General features: G+C 36.5%; 4 protein-coding genes across 4 annotated transcripts in view; 2 read left to right on the top strand and 2 right to left on the bottom strand.

Annotated features, from left to right (window-relative positions):
- Positions 1-1796, bottom strand: part of LOC137405862 (glutamyl-tRNA(Gln) amidotransferase subunit B, mitochondrial-like) — a 28961-nt gene extending 27165 nt beyond the window's left edge. The window contains exon 1 of the mRNA XM_068092296.1: positions 1676-1796. Within this exon, the coding sequence (XP_067948397.1) occupies positions 1676-1791 (116 nt within the window). The 5' untranslated portion in view covers positions 1792-1796. The remainder of the gene's footprint in view (positions 1-1675) is intronic.
- Positions 1-27521, top strand: part of LOC137405864 (uncharacterized) — a 405083-nt gene that overhangs the window by 15614 nt on the left and 361948 nt on the right. The gene's annotated exons all lie outside the window — the stretch shown is intronic.
- On the bottom strand, positions 3217-8207 carry LOC137407214 (uncharacterized). The gene is made up of 7 exons (XM_068093820.1): positions 8064-8207; positions 7759-7892; positions 6589-6686; positions 5655-5804; positions 4663-4867; positions 3983-3997; positions 3217-3336 (listed from the first exon to the last, which is right to left on the bottom strand). The coding sequence occupies exons 1-7, from the start codon at positions 8205-8207 to the stop codon at positions 3282-3284; spliced, it is 801 nt and encodes a 266-aa protein (XP_067949921.1). The 3' UTR covers positions 3217-3281.
- Positions 10675-24748, top strand: LOC137406285 (tRNA selenocysteine 1-associated protein 1-like). Its single transcript, XM_068092830.1, has 7 exons — positions 10675-10771; positions 12339-12497; positions 12796-12904; positions 18328-18503; positions 19342-19484; positions 20481-20575; positions 24398-24748. Exons 1-7 carry the CDS (start codon positions 10747-10749, stop codon positions 24576-24578), a joined length of 888 nt encoding a protein of 295 aa, XP_067948931.1. The 5' UTR covers positions 10675-10746; the 3' UTR covers positions 24579-24748.

Genomic DNA, 27521 nt, shown 5'->3' with positions numbered 1-27521 from the left:
AGCTTGCTTTCTTCGAACACTCTCTGCACCAGCAGGAAAGCTGTGTCTTCCTGGCCATTTCTGCTTTTCAGGACCCAAATGTGGTAAACTTTTTTATAAAAACAATAGAAAAATTGGAGTTGCGATCCCGCTGACAGGATCAAACAACTTCTTTTAGCTTGCTAAAGAAATTCATTTCATTACGTATTAAATTTCTTTTAAGTGTACAGTAACATAATTAGCATTGATACACCTTTACCTCCTCTCTGCTCTACTCGCTACAAGTACCAGCTCAAGTCATGTTACTCTAAAGGTATGTACGTCCCGCATAGTAAATAAAACTTCATTTCTCTTTTCGTTAGCCATTAAATGGCCAAGTGTACAAGAGGCCGCTTTCGAGAACTGCATCGCTCGGCCTTTCTTATCGAATTAGGTTGAAAAAGGTTTTAACCAGACACGCTAAATTTTGTAGTGAAAGCAAAAATGGAAACTGATAAGAGATAAAATTTTCATGATAAAAGAATTAAAATTCATTAAAATAGTTCGAGATACATACTAAAAATTAGTTTTAAGAGTGTGTTTAGTAAGCTAAACTTATTTGATATAAATTTCAAAGTTTATGTTATACGTACGTCTTGAAGGTAAGAACTCCTTACTGTATGCAATGCATTTGGTACACACATTACAATGTTGCATTTTATTGCAGATCATAACCACTAAATAAAATATCGTTACTGTAGGTAACTAGAGTTACTAAAGTTAACATATCATTTTGTTACTAATTTTCAATATGCACGTTTTTATAAAATTTTGACGATTTTTAGCAGAAGATGTTTGCACTGTATAATTCCAATAGTCTCTATACCCCTACATACGAATTTTTCACCATACGATGCCAACCCTGGAACGGATCAGCCTGGTATCCTGACGGTGCACTGTATATATCATATATAAGACTCTATTGGTTGAACAGCTCGTGGAACAATCCGGATCCTCATTAGAGATTATTGCCTTATAGATCTTGGTGAATGCTTTTTACTGAATTTCATGCCACCAGCAAGTGTTGTTTGTCCCCTACTAACCAGTTACTACACTAGCGGCGATAGGCAGGGTTACCAAACTTCAACTTAAATTAACACAAACTATCTCCGCAACCAGACAATGACAGTTATCACTCTGACTGCAATGATAGTCTGAGAGCAAGCTTTTAGGGTCACAACTATCTAGGCTCAGCGAGCTAGACTCCGGCGCTCATGGTGACAGATCACTGTGGTCACCCCGCTTGTCAGAGTGCCTGGCCATCACAACCACCTCACCTCAAAAACTGCCAATAGCTAAAACCATCCAAAAATCATGAGGTTCAATTATTTGACACACTGATCCTTGTGAGCTGCTACCCACCAAGTAGTGTTTTTCCTATAACCCTAGATGTCAATTTTTCTTTGAACATAATATGATATACACATAGGCCTAATTACTTTTGACTCTAGTAGCAATAAAAATCAATTGATCACATCAATATTAGTTTTCCAAATTAGTAACTGTAAAGACAAAAACTAGCCAAAATATTGAGCGCTTTATAACTTGGCCTTCTCGGGTAACGTGCATATATTTATTAACGCAAACAGCTTTAATACACGATGCTGACTGAATTTGAGAGCGTATTTCAACCTAATGTAGCAATAAAAATATTTACTTTGTTGTTAAATGTGCTGTTGAACTGTAAGTTTGTGAAACTTTCAGGTTATTGAAGAGAAGGAATCTCTTCGAGAAGCAACTTCTGCTTACAATAGAAGCTATGAGCGCTGACATCTTACTTATGGGATAGCCCTAGCGAATTACAAGACTATAGAGCTACACTTAAAAGATAGTCTTTGATTGGATGACTAGGCAAAGTTTCGCATGATTGAGACGCTCTATGAAAAATCCTGTAATTTGCAGCTATAAAAATTTGTTTCCAATCTATGACCGTCACCTTAGTTCTAGAAGTTTTCTCACTGGCTATTGTTTGGGACGCAGACGCGTTATTCACGAAAATAACAGAAAGACCACTGGCAATAACTAAAAAAAAAAATTTTACACAGATTTTGTATGAGAATACTCTTGAGTATGTTAGTATTAGCTTACTTTGCATAGAGTTTCATAAGAGCTACATACTTTGCACATGGATTTGAATTTGCACGAAAATAGCTTTTTATAAAAGTTAAGAGTGGACATTTGCAGCGTCATGATACATATTTAATAACCATTACAGTTCAAGGTCTTGAAAGTTAAGCGCCAGTTAGGCATGCTCAAGCGTGCTCTTTATGCTGCGCCTAAAAAAGCGCATTTTCTGGCTTACATTAGTTTCTGCAGACTGCATTTAGAATATGCCGCAGCAGTTTGGAATCCTTCACTTGAATATTTAAAAAATGACATTGAAATGGTGCAGCACAATTCAATCCGATTCATAAGTCAGCTGAAAGGTAGAGAAAGCATCACTGAAAGGTAGGGAAAGCATCACTGAAGCTTGCCTAACTTGCAACTAAATACACTTGCTGACAGACGTACCAACATCAGACACGCACTATTAATGAGAATTATATCAAGATAAGAAAATCATACATCCCTGTCTAGTGCATTCGACGAGTTGATGATTGTCAAACCGGACAGCATCCCAAACATGAGAGCAGCTACAAGAGGAGATTCACCAACAATGTGCGCAAAAACATCGGTATATCACAACAGCTTCCTACCGAGAGCAGTTCGTGAACTAAAAACCAAGCTAACAAATCACAGCTAACACATGTGCATAATACAGCTAACTTACAATTAACCAACAATAACCTAGAAAAGTATAGTAAGCCTACATTGTAAATTGTGACATCCTATTGTTTTTTCCTCCTAGTTGCATAATAAGGCAACAATTTTGATACACAAAAGCTGGTTAAGGACTAAAATTATCTGAGGTGCACCACTTGTTTTAACTCTAGTGCGTATGAATGAAGAAGCGGTAAGAGAAAGAGGTAACGGTCATAATTAAAAATAAGGTTTTAACCATTCGTAATAATTATTATTTCATTGTAGTAATGGTAACTATTGCGCTAAACTAGTGTTTAGTCAATCACATTAACTAACGTAACAATATTTGTACTAGCAAAAAGGGAGCGTATTTAGTGAAGAAAATATATTTCATTATAATAGTTGCTTAACAACCAACTCAAGTTCACATAAAAATAATATATTATACTAGATGTAGTTGATCATTTATAAAGACATCTATGAGATACAAGAGTCATTACAAAAATAAGGATATTGTCGAATCACTGACTGACTTCGTTGACAGTTGCATTGAGGTATTTCTTTCTTCGCTCCATGCTACAATAAATACGAATCAGTTTAGATAAATAATAGGGTGAAACTAGTACTTATTTTTAAGTTAGGCTCAAATAGTTAGCACCTACATCTAGATCAGCTGCAGTCAGAGCTCCAGTTTATTCACCATTGAAAATATATTCTTTGGGGCCCTTTGGGTGAAGTTTTATGCCGCTACCTATTTTACAAGTGTATTAACTATCAGTTACAATTGAAATTGAACGCAACGTGTTAATGTCAGCAATTATTGAGTCGTTGCAACTATTAAAAACTTATTACTAGACTAATCTATCTAGTGTGTGGTTAACTGAAAATATTAGTAACTGTATAACCACTAAGTGAACCAAACATGTAACTAATAACACCATTTAAGCCATAGTAGAGAGCACTACTCATAGGTCCAATTTAACAACATGCACTGGTAAACCTTGTCTTTTCAGACGAAAATGAAATCTGTTCACGAGTGTGTTAGCTAATTCAACTCACGCACAGCATCAAACCCAACGCATGCACAGCATCGAATAGTTTAAGATGCCAGCAAGTAACAGATAAATTCACCAAACAAGCATATGAATTCGGACAAGACAAGTGTGCTTTGCAGCATCTGAGCTGTGAAAGTGCTTTGCAGTCATTGTACAATAATACTTACACCACATTGATGTCACTGTAATATAAATATCACATGAACTCGGGTAGACAAAACAAGAATAGGGATAAATAATAATTGAGCTGTGAAATTTTGACAATGAATGATAGAATTGGTAAAATACTTGATGGTGATTTATTGACATCAAGTGTGCCAATGTTTCATCAGTATTTTTGCGGAGCCAGCTAATCTGTTGTAAGGCAAAGGGAGATCAAACAGACCAATAAAAATTGATACAGACTTTGCAGCAAGCTTAAGAGTTCACATTTTGTTGTTGTCTGTGAGAACTTATGTTAAAAACTTCTCCTCAGTAATTGAAGAGCAACACTGGTACAAGCGTAGGTTTATGCCTGTATAAATTCTTAATATTTGTCCCGTAACATTTTCCTCACCACAACAGTTTTTAATTCATCACACTTCAAACTGTTTACAAAACCAGTAATTTTCAAATATAAATAAAAAAGAAAATTTAGCATATAGCAGTTTTTATGGTATAAAATGGTCACATCCCATTGCAAATGCAAATTTCAAATTACTAAGATAATAATAATAATAAGAGATAACAGGTAATGTGAAACATGGTTGGGGTGTGAATAGATAACTAAGCTTTGCTTTTTTGAGTTACCAGACATCCGCTAATCAACTGACATCAGCTATTCAACTATGACGTGATAACAACTTACTGGTCAAGGACAGGAAGTATACGAGTTTTGAGGGCGTATCTGTCAGTGTATTCACTGAAATGGGGCCACTGTTCTTTGATAGCCTCCAACTGGCCTTGTTGGTATTGCTCTATGGCTTTGTAGTTCTCTGTGGTTTTGGGCGGCACAGTCTGAAGGACTTTAGTTCGATTAAGTGGCACCCTTGAAATGTTCCATGTCGTGTCGGCTAGTTACAATAATATTAACAAATTACTTTATTATAGGTGAAACATTTCTGGTCCAAAAAGCTGAAGAATTATGTTACTATGCATCAACAATTTATGTTTGAACACGTTCAGGCAAATACACATGATTTAATACCAGATATGATAATAACTTCCCAGAAATACTCTGCTGATTGAAAGTCAACAAATAGGTTTACTCCAATTTATGGTAAACAAGTTGAAAGCGATGTGCAAACATCCTAATAAGATATTTTTTACTGTCTACCAATACATTAATGATTTCCCAACAAATAAATGTTTACCTTATAACCTATCAACGCAAGTTTTGTGAAGGTTGGCATGATAGTCGACTTCTAATCAAGACCAAGACTCCACAAATGTACAACATGCCGGTGAAAATTTGAGGATCTGCTTGATGAAAATTTTTAGTCTTAGCTCAGTTAGCTCAAGTTTAAATGGTAAACTGTTTCCTACAAGCTGTTTCCTACAAGTTTTTTCTTACCAGTTAAAAGAAAATTATACACAGACCTACTAGGAAGTTAGCCACATGAAAAACTTACTTTGTTTACCTCGAATAAAAAATTAAAGAAAGATAATTATTTATAGCGTTAATATGAGTAACTACCATATTTGTAAGATAACCAAGTAGTTCACAAAGAAAGCACCTCGTAGATGAAAGGCATACATATTGACAATGAATAAAAATAATTACATATGTTATATTGAAGTTATGACAGTTGTCTCTAGATAGTTGATGGTTTCGTATATACAATAGTGTTCAAACTATACCGGGATATTTCTGAGTGTAATATCCTTCTCCTGGACGGCCATATTTGACATCCGTTGGACCAGGTGTATTAGTCGGGTTTCTCCGATACATGTCTATCTTAGTGTACATGTGTGTCGGCTGACCGTATGAGTATCCTGCAGTCTTTATGCCTGTAGTGAGGTAATAGTTCGAGTGCAATGATAGAAACTAAGGTGACTGATGGTATAACCCCCCATGCTTATACAAATAGTACAGAAATAGTAAGAATGTATCCATCGGTCACACCTTGGCTAGATAGCAATGTACATGTATATGAAAATGAGGTAGTAGCAAAACTGTATGTTAGCATTTACCATTAAGAAATTATTAATTCAAGGTTTTCAATACGTGTTCGGAGTTCGTGTAGAGGTTTGTAGGATTCTCTGATATAAGTCATGTGAAGATTTTACTCATTTATCAATCTTGATTCAACCTTCGTGAGAAACAAAAAAAATTTCTCTTATAATACTGAGTGTTTCAGACATTTGCTCTGCTGACTTGTTGCGTAAAAGGAAGCATGTTTTCACTCATTTGAGCTGCAAAGCAGTCATTTTTGCTGTTTGACCTTAGACAAATAATCGCTGTGTTTCTACTAGCATTAATAAAGTAAATTTTGGATGACTAAGGGAAGGTTGAAACATTCTCAGCACAGTTTGTACTGTATGATTCACTGGCAACAGCAACTAGTATACAACTAGCTATAGTTGTGTGACTCGTAAGGTAAGCCATTTCGTGTTCATTGCAACAATGATAAAAAATAGAGATATACTACCCTAGTATTGAACTCAAATGTGACACAGCGTATCCAAGGTCATACATGTATATAAGGAAAATATATTTATTTGTTTTGGGGCACAAATTATATTATAATTATAATAAGTATACAGATTTAGTTGAACTATTCTCAATACTCACCGCATTTGTATTTACCCCATTTTTCTGAGGCTAGTGGCCTACATGTGTTGTACTGTTGAGTTGGGAACCTGTCCCACTGATCTCCAATGTAACAAAACCTGTATGCAACCCAAGAAAAACGTGAGAGCTCATGAACATATGAACGGTAGCAAAAGCTAGTCAAGTCTAACTGTCTGACATGTTGGCAAAAACAAAATTATAGCTAGTTTCTATCCGTATGATTACATATTTACATTCTTTGACAAGAAAATTATTTGATTCCTGATTACATGTCAGCAATTTTACATGCACTATTGTTAAGCCCAGCATTGCCCGAGATTTTTCATACCCTCAATCAGACAACTCACAGCGCGTGTCTGGATTTTCAAAGCACCTTTTACCGCTTTATATATATATATATATACTGTATATATATACATATATGGGTGTGATGAAAGCTGTTTTTAGTGGGATTTATCAGCCTGCATGTCGGATATATATAAGATATATCGCTTTAACCACAACAATCCATGAACGTGTTCATTAAAAGTGATTGCTGCACGCGAAGGTGCAGTTTTGAGTTTCTAATCGAATGGGTGTTTCAGAGGCTAGTTTTTAGAACCAGTCGGAGTTTTGAAACCAAATATTTTTGGTGACCTGTTGGAAGGCACGGAGCATATATGTGTGAAGCTTGGACAAACTAGCCAAAACTTGTGAAAGTGCACAGCGTTTACGCAGAGTAAGAGACAAGCACACAGATGCATTACAGGACTTAATAATAGAGGTTCTATACTTTTAAATAATATCACTACCAAGCTTAGAAAAGAGCTTGTAAAAGCGGGTTATTTCAAATAGTGTTAGATGGTGTTAGGGCCAGACAGTTATAGAACTACTCTGATGGATACAGTATGGTCGTTTCAGTTAGAATAAGAGAGCTGACTAAAACTAAATATTTAATTAATACATATAATTTAATGTTAGTGCAAAATTGTTAATTTGTTTGTCAGCACTTCACTTAGTGAAATTGATTTAGTTTGATTTTAGCAAGCTTTCCTGTATTTAGCATGCCTTCCTGTATTTCTTCTGAACTATTCAGGTACTTTCTTGGATCATATACTCATTTTTCTGACTAGACAAGCAACCTCAATATCAGACAGTCTTTGCCAGATAACAGGAGCTGCTTATGCCTACCTTTGATTGTTGTACCCAGATCCATTTCGTGTCAGATGTTGGCTGTAGCTGTCCACAAACCGATTTTTGAAGTGTTTTGTATCATCAAATTGTTTAGGTACAGATGGGGCAAAAAGGGTCTCTGATTTTGCTTTCTAAAATACACCTGAAATGTTTAGTTTGGCTATTGTATGATTTTGCAGTTTGCAAAACATTGTTTCCTGACATATTTTCAAGAGAGCTGTCTTTAAATATCTGTAAGACATCCATATGCTGCTACAACTACTACTGGCTCAAGCTGACGGTGTATATATAACTATTCATACCGACTGAATGCTATCCAATTGTTCTTCAGTTAGACAAGTGTACTGGGTATTAGGAGTTCGAGGCCTTCCGGTGATCACATCAATAGTCTGTGATCGTTGCAGGTTTGGTAGTTCTGCAGAAGCTGAAGCAGTCGCAGCAGACATGATGAACGGGAAATACTGTGCGCCTACAACAGATTCATTTTCATTATTTTTCTAGTTTGTCCACTTTCGGTCATTCCCTTGTTTTATTTACTATCCTCGATTTGTGCATGTGCGGCAGCCATATATTTTTTGAAACTGAAAGATGTGACAATCCTAAAGAAATTTTTGCCTTTTCCATCTACACAGTCATTCAGCCAGAGCACTGAGATTACACTGAGATCTATAATGACGATTGCTAAACTTCTGACTCGAGGGAAAAAATGATAAAACTATTTATTTTTTGATGTCAGTATAAAATACTTTGCCAGTGTTGTTGACTACTCAGGCGTTAGGTTTGAATTTAAATATTGGTTGGCTGTTCAAAGTACAACAATGTTTATTTTACTCCTTTATTTCCGACATAAAATGATTGAAAAGCCATAAAAACAATAGCATGGTAAAGAACACAACATCACTAAACTTTTTATTGACGAGCTTCATTTTTATAAATTTTCACACAGCATTCTAGTAGCAGAAGAAGCTTTAAAGATTTCTGTTCAATCCTTTTAGATACATTGTAAAAATACTTTGAAGAATTCTGACATAATTTGTACTGCACAAATTTTGAGTATCAAAGTTTTGAAATAAGGTGAACCCAATGATATACAGCCCCCATGGGGGGCTGTATATCATTGGTGAACCTCACCAGCAAATTTTGTCAAAGGCATGAGATATTATATCAAAATTTAGCTAAGCTGAAAAGGGAAGCGAAGAGAGATCACTACTGCTTATCCTTCTTCACTCCATAAATTTATAAAAATGTTCTCAATGATATTTATTTTTAAGTTATAAAATAAATTGCTACTCCATAGCAAAAGTTTATAAAGGCCCTTAGAGTGTTTAGCTTGTTTTTTTAGGTGCGGATTTAACTTTTCAGCAGTGCTAAATTTACCCTTATTTAAATATGAATGACAATAATAAAATAAAACTTCAGGGTTTTTCAAAACATTTATAACACTGCTATTGATCCAATCAAGCTAACTAACTTTTAATGTTGTAAGTGACCTGAAAATCAGAGGTAAACAGTATTGGGACATGTTTTTAACGACTCAAAATTTTTACAGTGTTCTCTTCATGTCAATTATATTTAATTCAGCAGGAGTTAAATAATGCTCAAAACAAGATGATCTATTCTCTTTTTGGGTGTAGGTTGTTTAAGTAAAGGCTGAATAAAAGTGAGTTCAGCCACTTATGTTAAGAATGTATTCGTTAGGTGCACATAAACTGTCCAGGTACAAATATAAGTATTGCCAGCTATTTTGGCTGAGCTAGCACATACTTCTTCGATGAAGCAACAATGTGATGCTTCTACTTGCCATGACCATAGCTGTTTGCCTAAATCGAGGATATCACCGATTTAGGCAATGAGCTATGGTAACTAGCAATTATGAACATATATTGTATGAACAACGTTTGTATTCATATTACATGTTATGCTTTTCAAAGCATCTTCTATTTAAAAAGTCATCTGTTTTTATTATTTTTTTGTTTGTTTTTATAAAATATACAAATAATTAGGTTTATTAATATAGATTATATACTGATGTTTGTAAGTTCTAAATCTTGGTCTACTAATCTTACTAAATGCCTCTCAACTTCAGCTCTGTTGTGATACTCTCCTTTATTCACCAAGCATACGTAGCTTACTAACTCCAGCAACACAATGCTCCTAGCATAACTCATCAACAGCAAAAAAGCTACGAAAATCACAGCATAATTGCTTCATAATAACATACCATAACATACCTTAGGCAAGACTAACTAATGACGAAAACATATCGTGATTACTTTAATAGATGATGGAGTGTGAGTCAGCGCTAAAACAATTATAAATGACAGACCTAATCTTACTACGCATATGATAGGTATTCCAATTCACAATGTTAAATAGATTGTCAATAGACTTGTAACTACAGCACCATAAATTAATCAATTACTAAAACAAGCACCACGTGATTCATTGTCATTATTTGAGACCTTTGAGAATTTGAACATTATTGTTACTCGTTGAAAACCACACGAAATTATAGAACAATACAGGGTTTTACTTAAACATTGGCACACAAATACTGCAGTGACTAGGTGTCATACGTGATACATACGTTTCCTTTTAATTTGATAATAGCGAAGTGACATCATAATAATAGCGTATGGAAAAAAAACATTTAGCATTCATTTTACCAAACTCTGCAAGTACGTTAATGTTAATGAATGAACAACAATAAAAAAAATATAACTTACTATTAGGTCAAAAATTGCGGTAAGCACACTAGGCAAACAAGGTTCAGACAAACACGATTAAACAATAATAACATGCAGTAGAAATTGTTGCTAGGTGAAACGGAAATGACGGATAACCGAATTTTTTTATATATGTAATTGACGTCCAACTTAATTTACTATAGATGAATTTGATCTGGTGTGGAGTTTACGTTGTATCGTTCATGCGGTCAGGTCTATATGTACAGAAATACCAGTTCACGAACGCGGCTCGCACAAGATGACCGGCTACCAAATGTCTAATGGCGAGTACATTTATGGCTTTTTATCAAACTAAAATGGCTTTAGAAATGTGAAACGCAAGATTTTGGCTATTCATACATTCGGGAATTAACTGCTATCGTCACTTAATACACATTGGGGTATTGGAAAAAAGAACTATTTAGTTAATTCAACCAAAAACAAGCTGCATGTCTGAAAAACGGCCTTAATTTTGATTCGAAATATTTCTAACAAATGAAAGATGTCAACGCGCCTACAGGCATTACTTGGACAACACTTTGCCAAACATTCATGTTTGTCTAAATCAGCGTTAGTAAATGTATTTTATTTGAAAGCTAGTTTAGTCTATATTATAAAATAATGTAGACCATGCTAGCTTTCAATATTATGAAATACTAAAATTAAAGCACTGAAGTAGTCTACATTAGTAGGATCTAATTTTACGTTTGGCAAAATATAGTGTTTTTAAATATATTTTTATTTGGTATTTGTAACGTTCAACATGAACCATGTCCTTGTACTACTATACCGTACATTCATTCACTACGGAATCCAAACAAGGCTCTACTGCTCTTTACAATGAACATCGCATAAGTTTTATGCTCTAGCCCGAAGAGAGGGTACAAGAGCAGTTTTAGTCAAATATATTAATGTCATAGTTATTTTATGTCATAGTTTTTGAGACAAAACGAGCATGGAATTGCACAGTGAAATTGCAATCCTAGAAGGCTTGCAACTGACTAACTGACTTTACTTCAACACCGCTTGACATAAACCGGTTGAAGCATACTGTCAAACCATGTTTGAATATATTAATCAACTGTTCATATGCAATAAATATTTTGCAACAATGATTTGCGTAATTTTGTCATAAGTAATGGCGAGATTGATAAGTGTACAACCATCTTATAAGATAGTTTGTGTGGCTACTTGTCATCTTTTTGCGCATTGGCAAAGCTATGATCAAATCACTTTTGTGTTTTAGGTCAAATCAGTTATCAACGATTTGATTAAAATCGAATCACCCGTTTGTGTCAAGTGATATTTAACAAGGCGTATCACTCGCCTAAAAAGGGTGACTCGAATCCCAAACAAACCCATGGAGATTTGAAAATATTTGACGAATAATTTGGTACAAAAACATGAATGACACAAATGTGTATGATGTGGCAGAAACAGAGAACAATTATGGCTCTTGACCTTTCGCTTGTTGGCCTCCCCTGATTTAGAACATACTCTATGTTCTTTTAACGCCGTATTTGAGCAGAGTTTGGTTAGGAATAGTTGCTGTAGTTTAATGTTTTTAATCGCACCACAATATCTGGCTCTAAAATTAGCTCGCTCTCACAAACCAATATTTTACTTTATTGCAAGGTGCCCTTTTAAGTGGATCGACCGCACTGCTACATTAGGGAATATTGGAAAAAGATTTGAAAGCCTTTAAATAAAAAATTTAGCCATGCACCCGTGTTCGATAAGCTTCAATTCATTGTTCAGTCTGTATTTTTTATGAAGAGGCAATTTTGTGTCATCTGAGCAATAAAATATGACCTTGCTCAACCATGCATGGCCTCCTTCCATATTTTATAGATATGACGCAGGCAGAGACTAGACGCAGTGCCACCTTGTGGATGGGCGACCTAGAGCCATACATGGATGATAACTTCCTTGTTCATGCATTCAAGGAGGCCATGGGAAAGCAAATGAATGTTGTTAGAGAAATAAAGATTCCTCTTAACAAAATGACATGTAAGTGAAAAGAAACAGGCCTGTCAGTAGGATTGCCAGCGCTGTCTCAAGCCAGATAATGTTGCCTCATCTAAAGGAGTAATATTTCACTGCAACAAATTGTAAATGTTTAAAAGCTGGTGCACAAATTAAATGAGTACAGATCGGAAATTAGCTGTCAAGCAATGCATGAAATTCAGTTTTTATTTGTATTAGTATATTAGAGATTATTTATTTTGTTTGATATTATTTCGAATTTTTATTTCTAAATATAATGATGTGTCATTGCCGCTCTTGCACATTTGTCTCTCTGCTACAGGTCTGCCGATGGGATATTGCTTCGTTGAGTTTATAGATTATAATACAGCCTTTCAAGCTCTTCATCAACTCGGAGGTAAACTCATTCCAAACAGTAATCCAACAAAAAGGTAAATTAAGAAAACTTGATTGTGTGATAGTCTCATTCATTTGTTTTAAAGGAATTTGTCTATGCAGAAATATTTTGACACTGTGTGTTATTTGGTAACTACCAATTCGCATTCATAGGACTCGGTCCTATTGCTAAAAGTGGTCATATTGCTATATACAGTGAAACACGGATAACTCAAACTTCAAGGGACTGAGCAAAAGTGTTCGAGTTATTAAAGCGTTCAAGTTATCAGGACAGTCATAAGTGCATGTATTTATCAGTAGATACATGTACATATACAAACTATATATTAATCAAAAGCATAGATTGCTTGTTGCAAGTTAAAGGGTCTCTCGTGTGAAGTTTTAAATATTTTTAATCAGAAAGTATAGATATTTTTCTATCACTTGAGATTTGTTTGTTGCTTTAGGTGATGTGACTGCCAGGACGTTCTCAGATTAAAATTGGCAAAACTTGATCGTGGTTAAAACGCTCAGAAAAAATACATACGTATTTTTCTACCGAGCGTTTTAACCAAGATCAATTTTGCAGTAAGTCAGTTATTACAAAACTGCTTTACTATTAAAAACCCATTATCAATTTTGCTGATATTATCCAAATTTATCCAAATTTACCTCACTTTTCTTGCTTTCGGAGGGCTTATCTTATCGCTAAGCGGATGTTTGGTAATATTTGATTTTTGCAAACCTTTAGAAAAGTCGTTAATGAAAATGTTTGCCAATGTTGGTAATAACGAGGCTTAAGAACTACTAAAAGTCGATGTTTATCTCTATGACTTGGAATAAAGTGATATTCTAAAGCGATAGTAACAACCGTCTCGGTAGCCGTTTGGCAAAAAACAGTTCGAGTTAACAGAGTTTCGGTCGAGTTATCTAAAGCCATTTATCATTGCGTGGGAATGGACCAAGCAAATCCATTCGAGTTAACCATGTGTTCGCTATATCCGAGGGTGAGTTATCCGAGTTTCACTGTTCTTCCAACTGCTGATCTATTTATCTATATATTTCTCAAAGTCTGTCATCTGTTTTCCTTTGGTATGTCCAGCTATAGTGGGTTTAGTAAAACGAGTGATGAGGAGTGATGATTAAAAATACTTCTTAATAACATAAAATCATTCTAAAACACTCATAGATGAGTTTTGGAGGGATTTCAGTTAGGTAGAAAAAATTGCGTGACACTGCATGATGGCTAAAATCATGCCAGACCGTCATAAAATCGTTTCCAATGGCTTGCCAGATGCATTTAAAGTAATATCTCAACACACCAGAACTACTTTGTCGGATTGTTATTTCAATAAAGTGCCTAAATGATATAATTGTAAATCTAGAGCCGTACAGCTTCACAGAGTCCCGCGTGTAATGGAATATATGGGAGCTTGTTGTTTCCAAACAAACAGGCCCTTATTTTTTGTGTAAGTTACATGTATAATGGAAGGGTAATGGGAGGCCGCAACATTAACCAACAAAAATTACTCCTTTTGGCAGTTGCTCTGAAATTGATTGTTATAGTATATACCATTTGAAAGAAGACAAAGTTCCCTAAAAGCAGCTAGCAATAATGTTTTTAATTAAAAAATATGACCCTTTAAAGGCTCAAATTAGTCTAAATTAATCTGATAGTTTTTTGTATTTGCAACCAGTTTCTGGTTTGGGTTTCTAAAAGAATTAAATGTTGTGATTTCTGTGTAAAAGCCTTAGGCGCTGTTGCTAAACAGGTATAACAACATAGTGGCTGGTGGCAATATTCATTTGAATACTGTATGTTGATACCTTTCCTTCAACTCTTCATCTCACAAGCGCACCAAAGTAATATCAGCTGAAAATCAATTAAGCAAAACATATATTCAAAATATATTGCGTACAGCATCGCAATACATATGCAAAACCAGGCTCAGGTAACCGGTTACAGAGATTAAGATCATCTGCACGTGATTAGATAAAAATATAATTTATGTAGCAGTAACAAACAACAAAAACAAAACAATAGTGCAGTGAAATGTGGAATTCTGTTAAAAAGGTTAACACGGCATTCACAACACTGGTTTTAGGTGAGCAGATGGATACTACTAATATTTTAACAATATAGTAAGATGAAAAATGTTAAGCAAAAGAAAATCTTTCAAAACTCATCAGTGTTTTAGAATGATTTTATGTTATTTAGAAGTATTTTTAATCATTACGCTGATTCACGTGTCATGCGTTTTACTAAACCTGCAAGTTTAGTAAAACGCATGTTGAGGCGTGATGATTTTCAAGCTAATACAGGTAGAAGCTTTTTTCAAGCATGTGCGAATATGACTTCTGACGATTTCTAATAGATTCATAAGTGTTTCTAACTAGTCTTAACACATTTGACCAATTTTTACCCCACCCCCCACCCCCGACACATATTTCTAATCTTTTCTAAGATATTACATAAAATGCATCTGGTAAGCCATTGGGAGCAATTTTATGACGATCTGGCATGATTTTAGCCTTCACGCAGTGTCACGCAATTTTTTTTATTTAACTGAAAATCATCAAAAAATCATCTATGAGTTTTTTAAAATGATTTTATGTTATTTAGAAGTGTTTTTAATTATCACGCCTCATGCGTTTTACTAGACCTGCAGCTATAGCTATTAAATTTGTGATAATAAAATTCCGCATTTAGATAGATTTGAACTCACGACGTATGCATCGACAAATTTCTTATCCAGGCGCTGTACCACTGAGCTTGAACGGCATATTGACCAAAGACGTTTTCATATACCACATATCTCATTAGCATGCTAATTAGCTTAGCCTTGCCATTATGCTTTACGATGCCTCTGTTAAGAAATATTTTGGGGCCTATATTTATGTGACATGATGCTTCTTCATTTTTTTTCATTAGGGCTAATTTATTCAGCCTCATGATATCGACAATAATTTATCTCGAATTTAAAATTTGGCGATTTATTTGTGTACTGATTATATACGTTATTGAAAAATATATGTCACTGAACTTGCCATGGCAAGGTATCCGTTATATGGTATATCCGGTATCCGTTAAAATAAAAACGTTTCGCAACGATAAAATTAATTTTAAAAGTTCAAGTATTTGTTTAGTAAACTAAATTCATTTGAGTTAAATTCAGCGTTTATGTTACACGTCTGTCTCGAAGGTAAAAACTCTCCACGTAGTACTTTGTAACGATATAATATCTTGGGCCCGCAGATTATAAACACAAAATGCACTAAAGTCGTTGTAGGTACCTATAGTTACTAAGGTTAACATGGTATTTTGGTAATATTTTTTATGAGGATGATTTGTACCTATAGCTTACGATATTAGCCTGCATGCCAATTTTGGCATGCCAACACTGAAACGAACTGAAATCATATAATTGTATACAAAATAATTTTTGAAGGTAATCATAGCGAAATAGACTATATTTAGCCATTATTCGCTAATGATTTCACATTTACATTCGAACACCTTTACATTTTTATTATTTCTTCTAATTTATTTCAACTACACAAAACATTTTTCTCATGATATGTAGAATGGAAGCTAGAATGGCAAATGTTGTTGTATGTTAACTACGAATCAATTTTCTGTTCAAAGACTTTTTTATGACCCGAGCAACACTGGGCATTCGTCTAGTACTATAATAAAAGCCATGTCAGTGGGTATGTCTGAAGCCATAGTTAGAGGGCTTCAGACATACCCACATGTGGTTGTGGAGGGAGCAACGTCTGGTTCTCTTGCAGTAACTTCTGGTGTTCCTCAGGGTTCCGTGCTGGGGCCCTCTCTTTTTCTAGTTTACATTAATGACATTTGTAGCATTATAAAGACATCGACAATAAGACTTTTTGCGGACGATGCCCTTCTTTATTGCCCGGTTAACAGCTTAGATAGTTCCCAGAAATTCCAGGAAGATTTGTTTTTGTTGGAAAGGTGGGCTGAGCATTGGGGTATGGTGTTTAACACTGATAAGTGTCAAATAGTCAGGTTTGGTAAGAACGGTCTTGATAGTTCTGTGGATTACTTTTTGGGAGGAATAGCGTTAGAGAATGTATCAGCTTTTAAATATCTTGGAGTTGAAATTACTAGTGATTTTAGTTGGGACTTGCAGATTGATTCGGTGACGGCAAAGGCTTCTCGGAGGTTGGGTATGATGAGGCATGTGCTTTTTAAGGCCCCCAGAAAGGTGAAGAGGGTTGCATACCTCACCTTGTGTAGACCTATAATGGAATATGCAGGTGAGGTATGGGACCCTCATTTAGTTAGGCAGATAACATCGTTGGAGAATGTGCAGCGAAGGGCTGTGCGTTTTATTTCAGATTTGAGGGGAAAACAGAGTGTTACGGAAGCAAGGCAGTTTTTGGATCTAGAGCTGTTGGAGGCAAGGCGTAAGAGTGCTCGCATGACATTGATGCTAGAGATTTTAACAGATAGCAAGCACAGTTCTTTTGTTGATAGTTTTAAGCATTTACAAGATACAACTCATGATCATAATACAAGGTCAACAACTAACGGGGAACCCCCCGCCATTGAGTCAAATTCGAGTTTTTATCAATATAGTTTTATGCCCAGGACTTCCCGCAACCTGCGAGGAAAGCCATGAAATTTTATCGAATTTTTGACAGACATTTTGAAGGCCTTCTTTTACCCGCGAGCGGGGTCTAAAGGCTCGAGTTTTACCTAGACCTAGACCTAGAGGCTGGGATGCAAGATTGCATTGTGCAGTAATCAAATTCACGACTTTCATTCTCCTCGACCTGCACTCAAACGACCCGCACTCAAACGACCCGCGCTCAAACGACCCGCACTCAAACGACCCGCACTCAAACGACTGCCCTACTCGTGAGGCTCCAGAATAGTTTGCGTATAGTTGATGAGGATCTCTCAGACACGCTAGTCTCATGGTACTAGTGCTGATAAAATGCAAGGGTTGTCTTTTCCTGCTCGATATATGTTTACTTCTATATTGCCAAATACTTCAGATCTGTTGTTGTAGTCAAAAACTGCCAATGTTGCTATTGCTATTCTAAAAAAGTAACCAAACTTACAACTGTTTATTTTATATACTATGCAAAGAAGTTTTATGTTTATGTGATCTAGAAATATGGCAGAGATGTGACATTTCTTAATATACGAATTATTCTGTAAGCAACTGTAAAACAACATAACCTACTGTATTTGAGCATCTAATAAAGATGCTTAGCAAGCTGTTTATTAGTTGTATGGGAATGCTGTAGCTCTGTGAATAGGAGCCCTTCAGCTTCTATCCACACTTTTGCAGTTTATAGTTCAGCCTGTCACAAAACTCTTCATGAACTAAGGACACTTGTCATACATATTTTCCACATATTCTAGGATTATGCTATCTTTATGGTGCCTTAGTGGTTTTCTCTTGTAATTTTCTTTCACTTAGTCACTTCCTGACCTTTTCAGATTCAAGTTGAACACAGTAGGTAGTCCCCAAGAAAGATTGACAGAATATTCGGTCTGGGTTGGCGACCTGGATCCAATGGTTGATGACGAGGCCCTTTTTCGACATTTTGCTGCCAAATATAATAGCACTACAGCAGCAAAGGTCGTCTGCGATAAGACAACTGGTCTCTCCCGAGGTACTTGTATATTTCAAAATTTCAGTTTGAGTCTAATTAACATCATAGATTGCCTGAAGATGTCATTTCTATTTGTTGTTTTCCAACATTTAAACAGATATACTTCGTTTCTTTTGATGCTCATGGTGTTTTTGTGTAAGCAGATGGGGTTTAGTTCTTTTTGTATCTGCTTTTTCACCTAATGTGCCATAAGTAACATTCAGTTTTTAGATGCTGCCACAAAAGCAATCTAACGAACCATTATTGAAAAAATCGAGACTTCTTCTTGCTACCTGTGAACATATATACATTAAACGCTCATATAATTTGAACTTCCCATAACGGAAATTCCAGATGACAAAATAATTTATGTAAAGTTTATGCTTCTTGTTACGTAAAAAATTCCATTTAATGTAAAGCATCATTGGACAAATTCTCAAATTCTATTTGAATAGCAAGAGTCATATAGTCAGCCATGAGAATATCATTCTCTCTTACCACACTTAGCAATTTACATGTATTTTACTGTTCGCCTAACATAAAATCCCTGTAATGCACATAAACTTTCTCAGAACGGATTATTTACATGTACATTCTAGGAGCATCTACTGTACATCGTTATTTCTGATCAAATTGGTAAAATTTTCCTCTCCTTCGTTGCTAACATTATGCTATGAGGCTTTTATGAGTATATGTAGTTAGGACTAGCCTGGGAGGCTTTCACAAATTCCTGTGTCTTGTACTAGTGATGAGGCTATCACTAGTATATGTGGCTACTACTAGTCTCCGAGGCTATCATCAGTCTACCACTAACCTCTTCTCCTATTGGACTATTAAGTAATCTTGAATCTACTTACAGGTTTCGCGTTTGTGAGGTTTTCCGATGAGACAGAACAGCAAAGGTCAATGATAGAGTTAAACAACACAGAGCTGCTCGGTCGCCATATTAAGATACGGTCTGCTCAGCCAAGAATGAACTACAACAAGCAGCCACACCAACAGGTACATATGGTCACTAGGGGCACCAACAAGTAGCCACACCAACAGGTACATATGGTCACCAGGGGCATCAACAAGTAGCCACACCAACAGGTACATACGGTCACTAGGGGCTCTAACAAGTAGCCACACCAACAGGTACATATGGTCACTAGGGGCACCAACAAGCAGCCACAACAACAGGTACATATGATCACCAGGGGCACCAACAACTAGCCACATCAACAGGTACATATGGTCACCAGGGGCACCAACAAGTAGCCACACCATCAGGTACATATGGTCTCTAGGGGCACCAACAAGTAGTCACACCAACAGGTACATATGGTCACCAGGGGCACCAACCAAGTAGCCACACCAACATGTACATATGGTCACTAGTGGCACCAACAAGTAGCCACACCAACAGGTACATATGCTCACCAGGGGCATCAACAAGTAGCCACACCAACATGTACATATGGTCACCAGGGGCATCAACAGGTAGCCACTGAAATACTAGCAATTACTCTCTAGGGACACCGGTAGTTACTATAGGCATCACTCGTAGTCAGTAGGGGCAACAGCAGGTATTTGCTAGAAACGCCAGCAGGCAGTTATCAATGATAACGTACTGACTGAATTAACCTTTGCCGAAGTACCTCTATGTTAATTCTGCCATTTACATGTGTTTCATTCAGAACCTTCAGATTGTACTGAGTGTTGAGAGTAGAAAAATGTGGTACGAATGATCTTTGGTCAAGGCTAGAACCTCGGGCTACGAAGATGCCATGTAGTTACCAAGACATAGCAGCAATTGGTAACTCTTATGGAAAAAGTACTGTTTGCATTTACCGATGTAGATATTACAATGTTGTTGTACATGTACTTGACAAAACCTTTTATAATTTCCATAATATTTTTAGTTTTCGGAACTGTTGTTTCGTTTCAGCATTTTTGTCTGTTACACTTTTATCACACCTATGAAATTAACTACTTCATCAGAAATATGTTTTGTAGCAGACCTATGGGGACATGACCTACCACAACACAATGGCCCAGGCTAATTGGTACGCGACTCCTGACATGAAAAGTCATATAGCTGGCCCCATGATGTAAGTGTATATATTAGAAATTGTCTTCTTATTGCTATTAGCTAGTCGCACTATGATCATGTGTATTATATTAATCATGTTTTGCTTTTTATGCATTGAACAATGCCCAAGTTTAACCCTGCTTGTTGATGCTGATATTTCAATCGGAAGTACAGTGAAACTCGGATAACTCGTTCTCGGATATCTCGAACACATGGCTAACTCGAACGGATTTGTTTGGTCCGTTCCCACGCAATGATAAATTGCTTTAGATAACTCGACCTTAACTTCTTAACTCGAACAGCTTTTTTGCCCAACGGCTACCGAGACAGTTGTTATCGCTTTAGAATATCACTTTATTCCAAGCCATGGAGATAAACAACAACTTTTAGTAGTTCTTAGGCGTCATTATTACCACTATCGGCAAAATATTGTTGTTAACGACTTTTCTAAAGGTTTGCAAAAAATCAAATTTTACCAAACATCCGTTTGGGGATAGCCCTCCGCAAGCAAGGAGAAGCGAGGTAACCTTCAGATAAACTTTAATTAAGAAAAATCGGCAAAACTGGTTTTTGTTAAAACGCTCAAAAGAAAAATATGTTTTTTTTCTGAGAGTTTCAACCGCAATCAGGTTTTGCCTATTTTAATCTGAAAACGTCCTGGCAGTCACATCACCTAAAAAAAACGAATCTCAAGTAATAAAAGGAAAATATTTATACTTTCTAATAAAAATTGTTAAAACATTACATGAGAGGTCCCTTAACTTGCAACAAGCAATCAATGCTTTTGATTTATATATAGTATGTATATGTACCATAGACCTATTAACTATACTAGACTGGGCAATGCGAAGCCACGGTGTCCTACATAAATAGCCACATTCCTCGCGACGCAACGTCAACGCTTTGTTCACTTGCAGCTGGTCAGGCAAGCGAGTCATCATTGTTTACATTGAAAGAATGGCTGAGACAGCTTTGTTGCTACATGTAATTTGACATAACTACTAAAGTACACAAGATATTGGTTTAAAATTTTAGATGCAAAGCTTATACACTATGCTTTTCCTACCCTGCAAATTTGTAAACATAAAGTTGAATATTTCATATGTAAAGTGCCAGTAAAAATGTATATATCTATTCAAAAAATATTGAAAAATTATCAATGTTGCCCTATGCTATGGGCTAACATGTCAGATAGCTAGGTGTACAAACTGATTTCAAATGCATACACACTGGTAAATGATACACTGATCGCAGTCTGCCATGAACATAAATGTTGAGTCTTAGGTGTTATGCAAACAGCATCAGAAAAATCGTAGAAAACAAACGACAAATGGTACACTTTTCTAGACATAATTATTGTGACAGGCTACACATGACTAAAGACGACCAGTCGGCTGAGCTTTGATCTAAGATTACTTTTGTTAGCTGCTACCTTTGTAGCCTCGTGGTGAATTCTAATTCTGACATATCTGGATGTGATAGTTTTAACTAACGCTGGCTGCGCTGTGACTTGAGCATGGAAATTCCTGATGCAAATTGCTTTGTAAAACCAATAAAAGAGTCTTAGTGACCACCAGCTTGTGTATGTCTGCAGTGATTCCTTGTAAGTCGACACACTGCCGTATAATCTGTTCTGAGCCTAGACATATCTTTGTGACGACAGGATGAGGTGTAAACAGACCACCTCTATCTTTTACACTGATTAGTGTCGCATCATCCCTGGTGCGTAAACCTGGACAGCAGGCTATAAAGCTGGTGCAGTCATTGCAGTTGAGTTTTAAGCTCCGTACCACATAACCTGCTAAATAAATAGTATATGTTAATATTATTATAAAAAGTATATGTATCAACCGTAAAATAAATTTACCTACATCTCACTGATCCGCTGCAGTATTCTTTCAAGCCACTCTGCTACCTGTATATCTGTTCTATACACTAACAATAAGTGAAAGTAGCTAATACCAAAATACATGTACATACCTAAATCATGTACCACAATATGGGCAGTCATGCAGTTTAGCACATGCAGCAAGGCTGCAATGTGTGCCAGATCTCTTGTTTTGTAGAAAATTTGGAGGAATTGGTTGTATTTACCTACCGATGTACTCCACTATGTTCGAGACAGATTTTGACAGATCGATTTCCAGCCGTTCGCTTGATTCCAAATAATCATGGAAGTCATCGTCACTTTCTACAAGAATTTTTCTTCGTTTAGATGAGAGAAGTAGGGAGCAGGAGTCATCTGAGCTATCACAATCAAGACAGTTGGCACTCGTGATAGGTGTGATGTCTGTTTTCACTAGTCAAGCTTTCAGTATAGATTTGAAGCTACGGACATCTGGATTATTGTTGAAACCTCCCTTGGCCCGAATCTTTGAGGACAGTCTTTCTATATGCTCTTGTCTAAGCTTGTACAGAAGTAAATACTTGGCCTCGCGAAATGTTTGAAAAATTTAATTCCCTATTCCAAGGTATGAGGTACGCTTATGTAGAGGGTCGGGAATGATCTCTTCAGATTGCTTGGCGGCTGTTGGCTCTTCATAGCAAAGTGAAGGTTCCAGGACTGGCTCATTGCGGTCTGGTGGAGATGATTTAAATAGTGTTGGTCGGCATAACAGTCGTCTATGCTTTGGTTGAGTCGGTTGTAAATATTTTGGCGGAGAATCAAATACCCTTAGTACAGCAGTAGGTTCTAGTATGGCAGCCATCACAATACTCATTTACTAGCCCATGTCCACCTGCCATGGTCATGAAAAACTTCATGAATTGGCAAAACTTTGTCTACTTCGCGGTTGGCACCTCTTTGTGCGAAGCAAATTTTCAAATATTAGTGCCAGCAATGAACCTTAGGAAAACATTTTGGAATAACTATTATTTGTATGCATATCTCGAAAAAATCCGCAAGATTTCTTGCTCTTCATATCTAGGTACCTCTCACAACCACACTTGAAAACGATTTAAGTAAAATTTACCTTTGAATCATTTCCAGTGCTGGTAGTTGCCCCACTCTCCATGGCTTCCTACTTAAAAATATAGCCTGGACTAGGCAGTGTTCAAAGCAACAAAGTGCACATAGACCTATTTTCTGATGCTGTTTGCATAACACCTAAGACCCAACATTTATATTCATGGCAGACTGCAATCAGTGTACCATTTACCAGTGGGTATGCATTTGCAATCAGTTTGTGCACCTAGCTATCTGACATGTTAGCCCATAGCATAGGGCAACATTGATAATTTTGCAATATTTTTGAATAGATCAATATACATTTTTACTGGCACTTTACATATGAAATATTCAACTTTATGTTTACAAATTTGCAGGGTAGGAAAAGCATAGTGTATAAGCTTTGTATCTAAAATTTTAAACCAATATCTAGTGTACTTTAGTAGTTATGTCAAATTACATGTAGCAACAAAGCTGTCTCAGCCATTCTTTCAATGTAAACAATGATGACTCGCTTGCTTGACCAGCCGCAAGTGAACAAAGCGTTGACGTTGCGTCGCGAGGAATGTGGCTATTCAAGTGGGACACAATGCTGAGCCGTGATGCATTGGATTGCCCAGTCTAGTATAGTTAATAAGTCTATGATATGTACTGATAAATACAATAATACATGCACTTGTGACAGTGTTCTCATAACTTGAACGCTCTGATAACTCGAACACTTTCTCTCGGTCCCGTGAAGGTCAGAGTTAGCTTAGTTTCACTGTATAGTAAGCTTAAACTCACCATCAGTGGATTCCATGATGGCGCTTCACTTATGTTTACAATCGCTCATTTTCTAGCCATTCAAACAACCTTTGTGTGTTTAGTGTAGTCAGGAGCTGTGTATTGCAGTGGCGATGGGGAAGATCCAGAGGCACCTGTGGAGCCAGTTTTATTGGACGAAGTAACAGAGATAAACAAGGACTTTGTGAACATGAGTGGAGACGTGTATGATGCCTTGGAGAGTTGTCGGTGGCTCGGCGCCATACACCCTGTCAAGGTCTCAGACACATTCTGTACCAGTTTCGTCTAGAGACTCTCATGTGTACAGTCATGTGTTTGTTTTGTAAATATTGTTCATTCTACTGAATTTCACGTGTTCAGCCTGGTTGATACATGAATTTTGTATTCAGATGCTGTTCTGTGTAGTTGTAAAAATATTCAGAAATATAATTTTCAGTAGTTTGTGTCTACTCTTTAGAATGGTATTAAAGTATATTTGTTGTGCTCAGCGCAGTTGTAAAGAATAGAGAAATAATGTAAACTTGAGGAGGACAGTTCAAAGAATGTGTTACAAAGTTCCTTTTATTAATCACATTCATCAATAAGCTAGTCAAAATTTAGCTCATCATATATTGGCAATAAGTTCCAGACACATAGTTATCTTGTGACTGAAGCTGTGACTTTATAATTGTGTTTTGGCATTCAGAAGTTGTATCATTCCAGATTGAAAGCTGACATTTGTATTATAAGCCATGCAAGTTCTTTTGTTTACAACTTTTACTCACATGTACACTGTACTACTAGAAAACGAAGCAGTGTTAAAGTAAAGGAGGTATTCATTGGTTAGGCTGCAGACTATTTATTTGAATAACTATTAGTTATAACCCTCACCTACGTATAAAGCTAGCGTAAATATTGCCGTATGTATACAGATTGCCAAATATTAGACGTGGCGTTTATTCCAGAGTTGTCTTCCTATGCATCAAACCAGCGTAGCGAATACGTTCGGTTTGAATTAACGCTAAGCCCGAGTTCTCCCTATTCTTCAATTCGGCGTCACAACCAGTCACCGAGTTTATTGGTTTGGTCCTCTGTCGGCAACATGCGGACTGCACGTACTTTGCTTTCTTCAATGATTTCACGAGTCGTAAAATTGATATATCGATAAATATTAAACAAGTGTTCGGTAATCTCTAAAATCTAGTTGAATAATCTAATACTACGATTTATACTCCTATACATTACACATAAGTGGTTCTATAAAGCCTAGTTATTACCTACTAGAGAAGAAGCAACCGTAATGTTTGAACTGTGCCTTGGAAGCCAGTCAGCATTTATAATTTTCACAGCGTATCACCTTCATACTTGGTGACTTCATAGCACGTTTTTGCTTTCTAAAAAGATATAAAATTAGTCTCACAATATCTTATAATAGCTGGTCGTCGTATATCTTTAGTCCTACAGTGCTAAAAGCTTAGTGCTAATAGATATGATGATGGGTTTGCTAAGCTATTTCTAATAGCCTTATGCATCAAGCTTTCCTAGGATTAGCATAGTAATATACAAGCCAGCTTTCATGGAAAGCCAATGGACTATCACATAACACTGTATATAAGGATATGTAAAGCAGTGTAGGGCAGGATGGGTAAGAATAAGTAACGAAGGAAGATACGCTAATGACACAGTAGAACGAAGGGTTCAGAGCACCAGATAGGCTACTGTCTACAAGCGACGAGACTGTATATGGACATTAGTGGATTACTATATATGGACATTTGTGGATTACTATATACGGACATTTGTGGATTATTTGAACATTAATTCATCTCTGTGCAGCTTTAGCGTGCGTAATAAAGAGCCATACTCATCATTCACCAGTCATCTTTCTTGCAACAATTATAGTTGTGCATGAGAGCTAATACTCTTTCAGTATAAAACAACTTGTAACCAGAACCCATTTAGTAATGATTGCAAATGCCGTAATTCGCTATATTAGTGAGAGGCAAGCACAAAAATTCACTACATTGGTGGCAGCAGTGGGATATCTGTAATCCTGCTGCTACTGAAAGTTTAGCTGTACGCATAACCCAGTAATTGTTAAACAGCTCTCTGAAGAGATAGCTCAAGGAAGAGACTCCAGAATATCTACTAATCCATTCCTGCCGATCAGTAGCCCATTATTAGACTCACCTAATCCATTTGCTGATACTGCGGAGAAACAGCCAAAGGAGATCATGCATTCCGATACATCAGTATACATCGATGCGGCAACCTTCATTGATGATATGTACCAGAAGTATGTGTTAGAACTGCAGGACAGACAGGCTGCCAGCAATCGCATATCCAGTGGAAGATGAATAAGCTGGGCGTCAACCAGTGCGACCACCAAGAGATCTTCCTAAAGTTACCCAAATAGATAGTTTGAGCAGTGTTAGCTACAGGACTGCAGAAAACTACACTGACTGCAATGAGACAAACCTAGCTGATGTGCTACATTTAATATCACTAGAAATGGATAAACAGACCAAGCTTTAGCTTGCGTAATAAAGAGTCATACTCATCATTCACCAGTCATCTTGCTTGCAACAATTATCGTTGTGCATGCGAGCTAATTCTCATTCAGTATAAGACAACTTGTAACCAGAACCCACTTAGTAGTTATTGCAAGTGCCGTATTGCAAGTGCGTCATTGCAAGTTCACTACATATGTAACGTTGAGAAGGCAAAGTACCCGGTCCTGATTATTACTGTAGAAAAACATGAGTGAAGATAACTGTGACAAAAGTTTAGTCTGAACATATTGTGATGGATTTACTAAGCTGCTTTAATTACCGTAAGTGTTTAGCTATTCTCAGATGAGCCCTGTAATTCAAAAGCCAGTGTGCTTGGAAAGCCCATGGATTAACACCCAGCCCTTGCTATATAAGCAAAGGTGCTCTAGTGTTAAGAAGGGAGAACAAACAGCACAGTGCAAGGAGTACGGACTACAAGCTACAAAACTACAAGACTAAGAATTCTGTTCCTAATCATTATTAAGAACAGCGTGGTAACATTAATTTACCTCTGTGCAGCTTTTTGCATACTTATGTATTTTTACATTCGTACATTTACAGGTGTAACTGTTTTTAGCATTTATTTTAACTCATTTCAGCATTACGCTTGATTGTATTGAATTATCTCATTGACTGTCTTTACATGCTTATAGAGCATGAATAATAAAGAGCCGTACTCATTCACCAGTCACCTTGCTTAC

This window comes from Watersipora subatra, chromosome 10, assembly GCF_963576615.1.
Source record: "Watersipora subatra chromosome 10, tzWatSuba1.1, whole genome shotgun sequence".
Classification (NCBI taxonomy): domain Eukaryota; kingdom Metazoa; phylum Bryozoa; class Gymnolaemata; order Cheilostomatida; family Watersiporidae; genus Watersipora; species Watersipora subatra.
The sequence above is the reverse complement of the archived record's forward strand: the minus strand, read 5'-3'. Positions and strand labels throughout refer to the sequence as shown.

What these genes read in the sequence shown, in the direction of transcription:
- LOC137406285 (XM_068092830.1), top strand. Translation starts at nt 10,747, where the DNA reads ATGACCGGCTACCAAATGTCTAATG. An exon ending in AACAGTAATCCAACAAAAAG is followed by an intron (nt 12,905 to 18,327) that starts GTAAATTAAGAA and finishes TGACCTTTTCAG; the next exon opens with ATTCAAGTTGAACACAGTAG. An exon ending in GACAACTGGTCTCTCCCGAG is followed by an intron (nt 18,504 to 19,341) that starts GTACTTGTATAT and finishes ATCTACTTACAG; the next exon opens with GTTTCGCGTTTGTGAGGTTT.
- LOC137407214 (XM_068093820.1), bottom strand. Translation starts at nt 8,207, where the DNA reads ATGTCTGCTGCGACTGCTTCAGCTTCTGCAGAACTACCAAACCTGCAA. An exon ending in AATTGGATAGCATTCAGTCG is followed by an intron (nt 7,893 to 8,063) that starts GTATGAATAGTT and finishes GGTGTATTTTAG; the next exon opens with AAAGCAAAATCAGAGACCCT. An exon ending in ATGGGGTAAATACAAATGCG is followed by an intron (nt 5,805 to 6,588) that starts GTGAGTATTGAG and finishes ACCTCACTACAG; the next exon opens with GCATAAAGACTGCAGGATAC.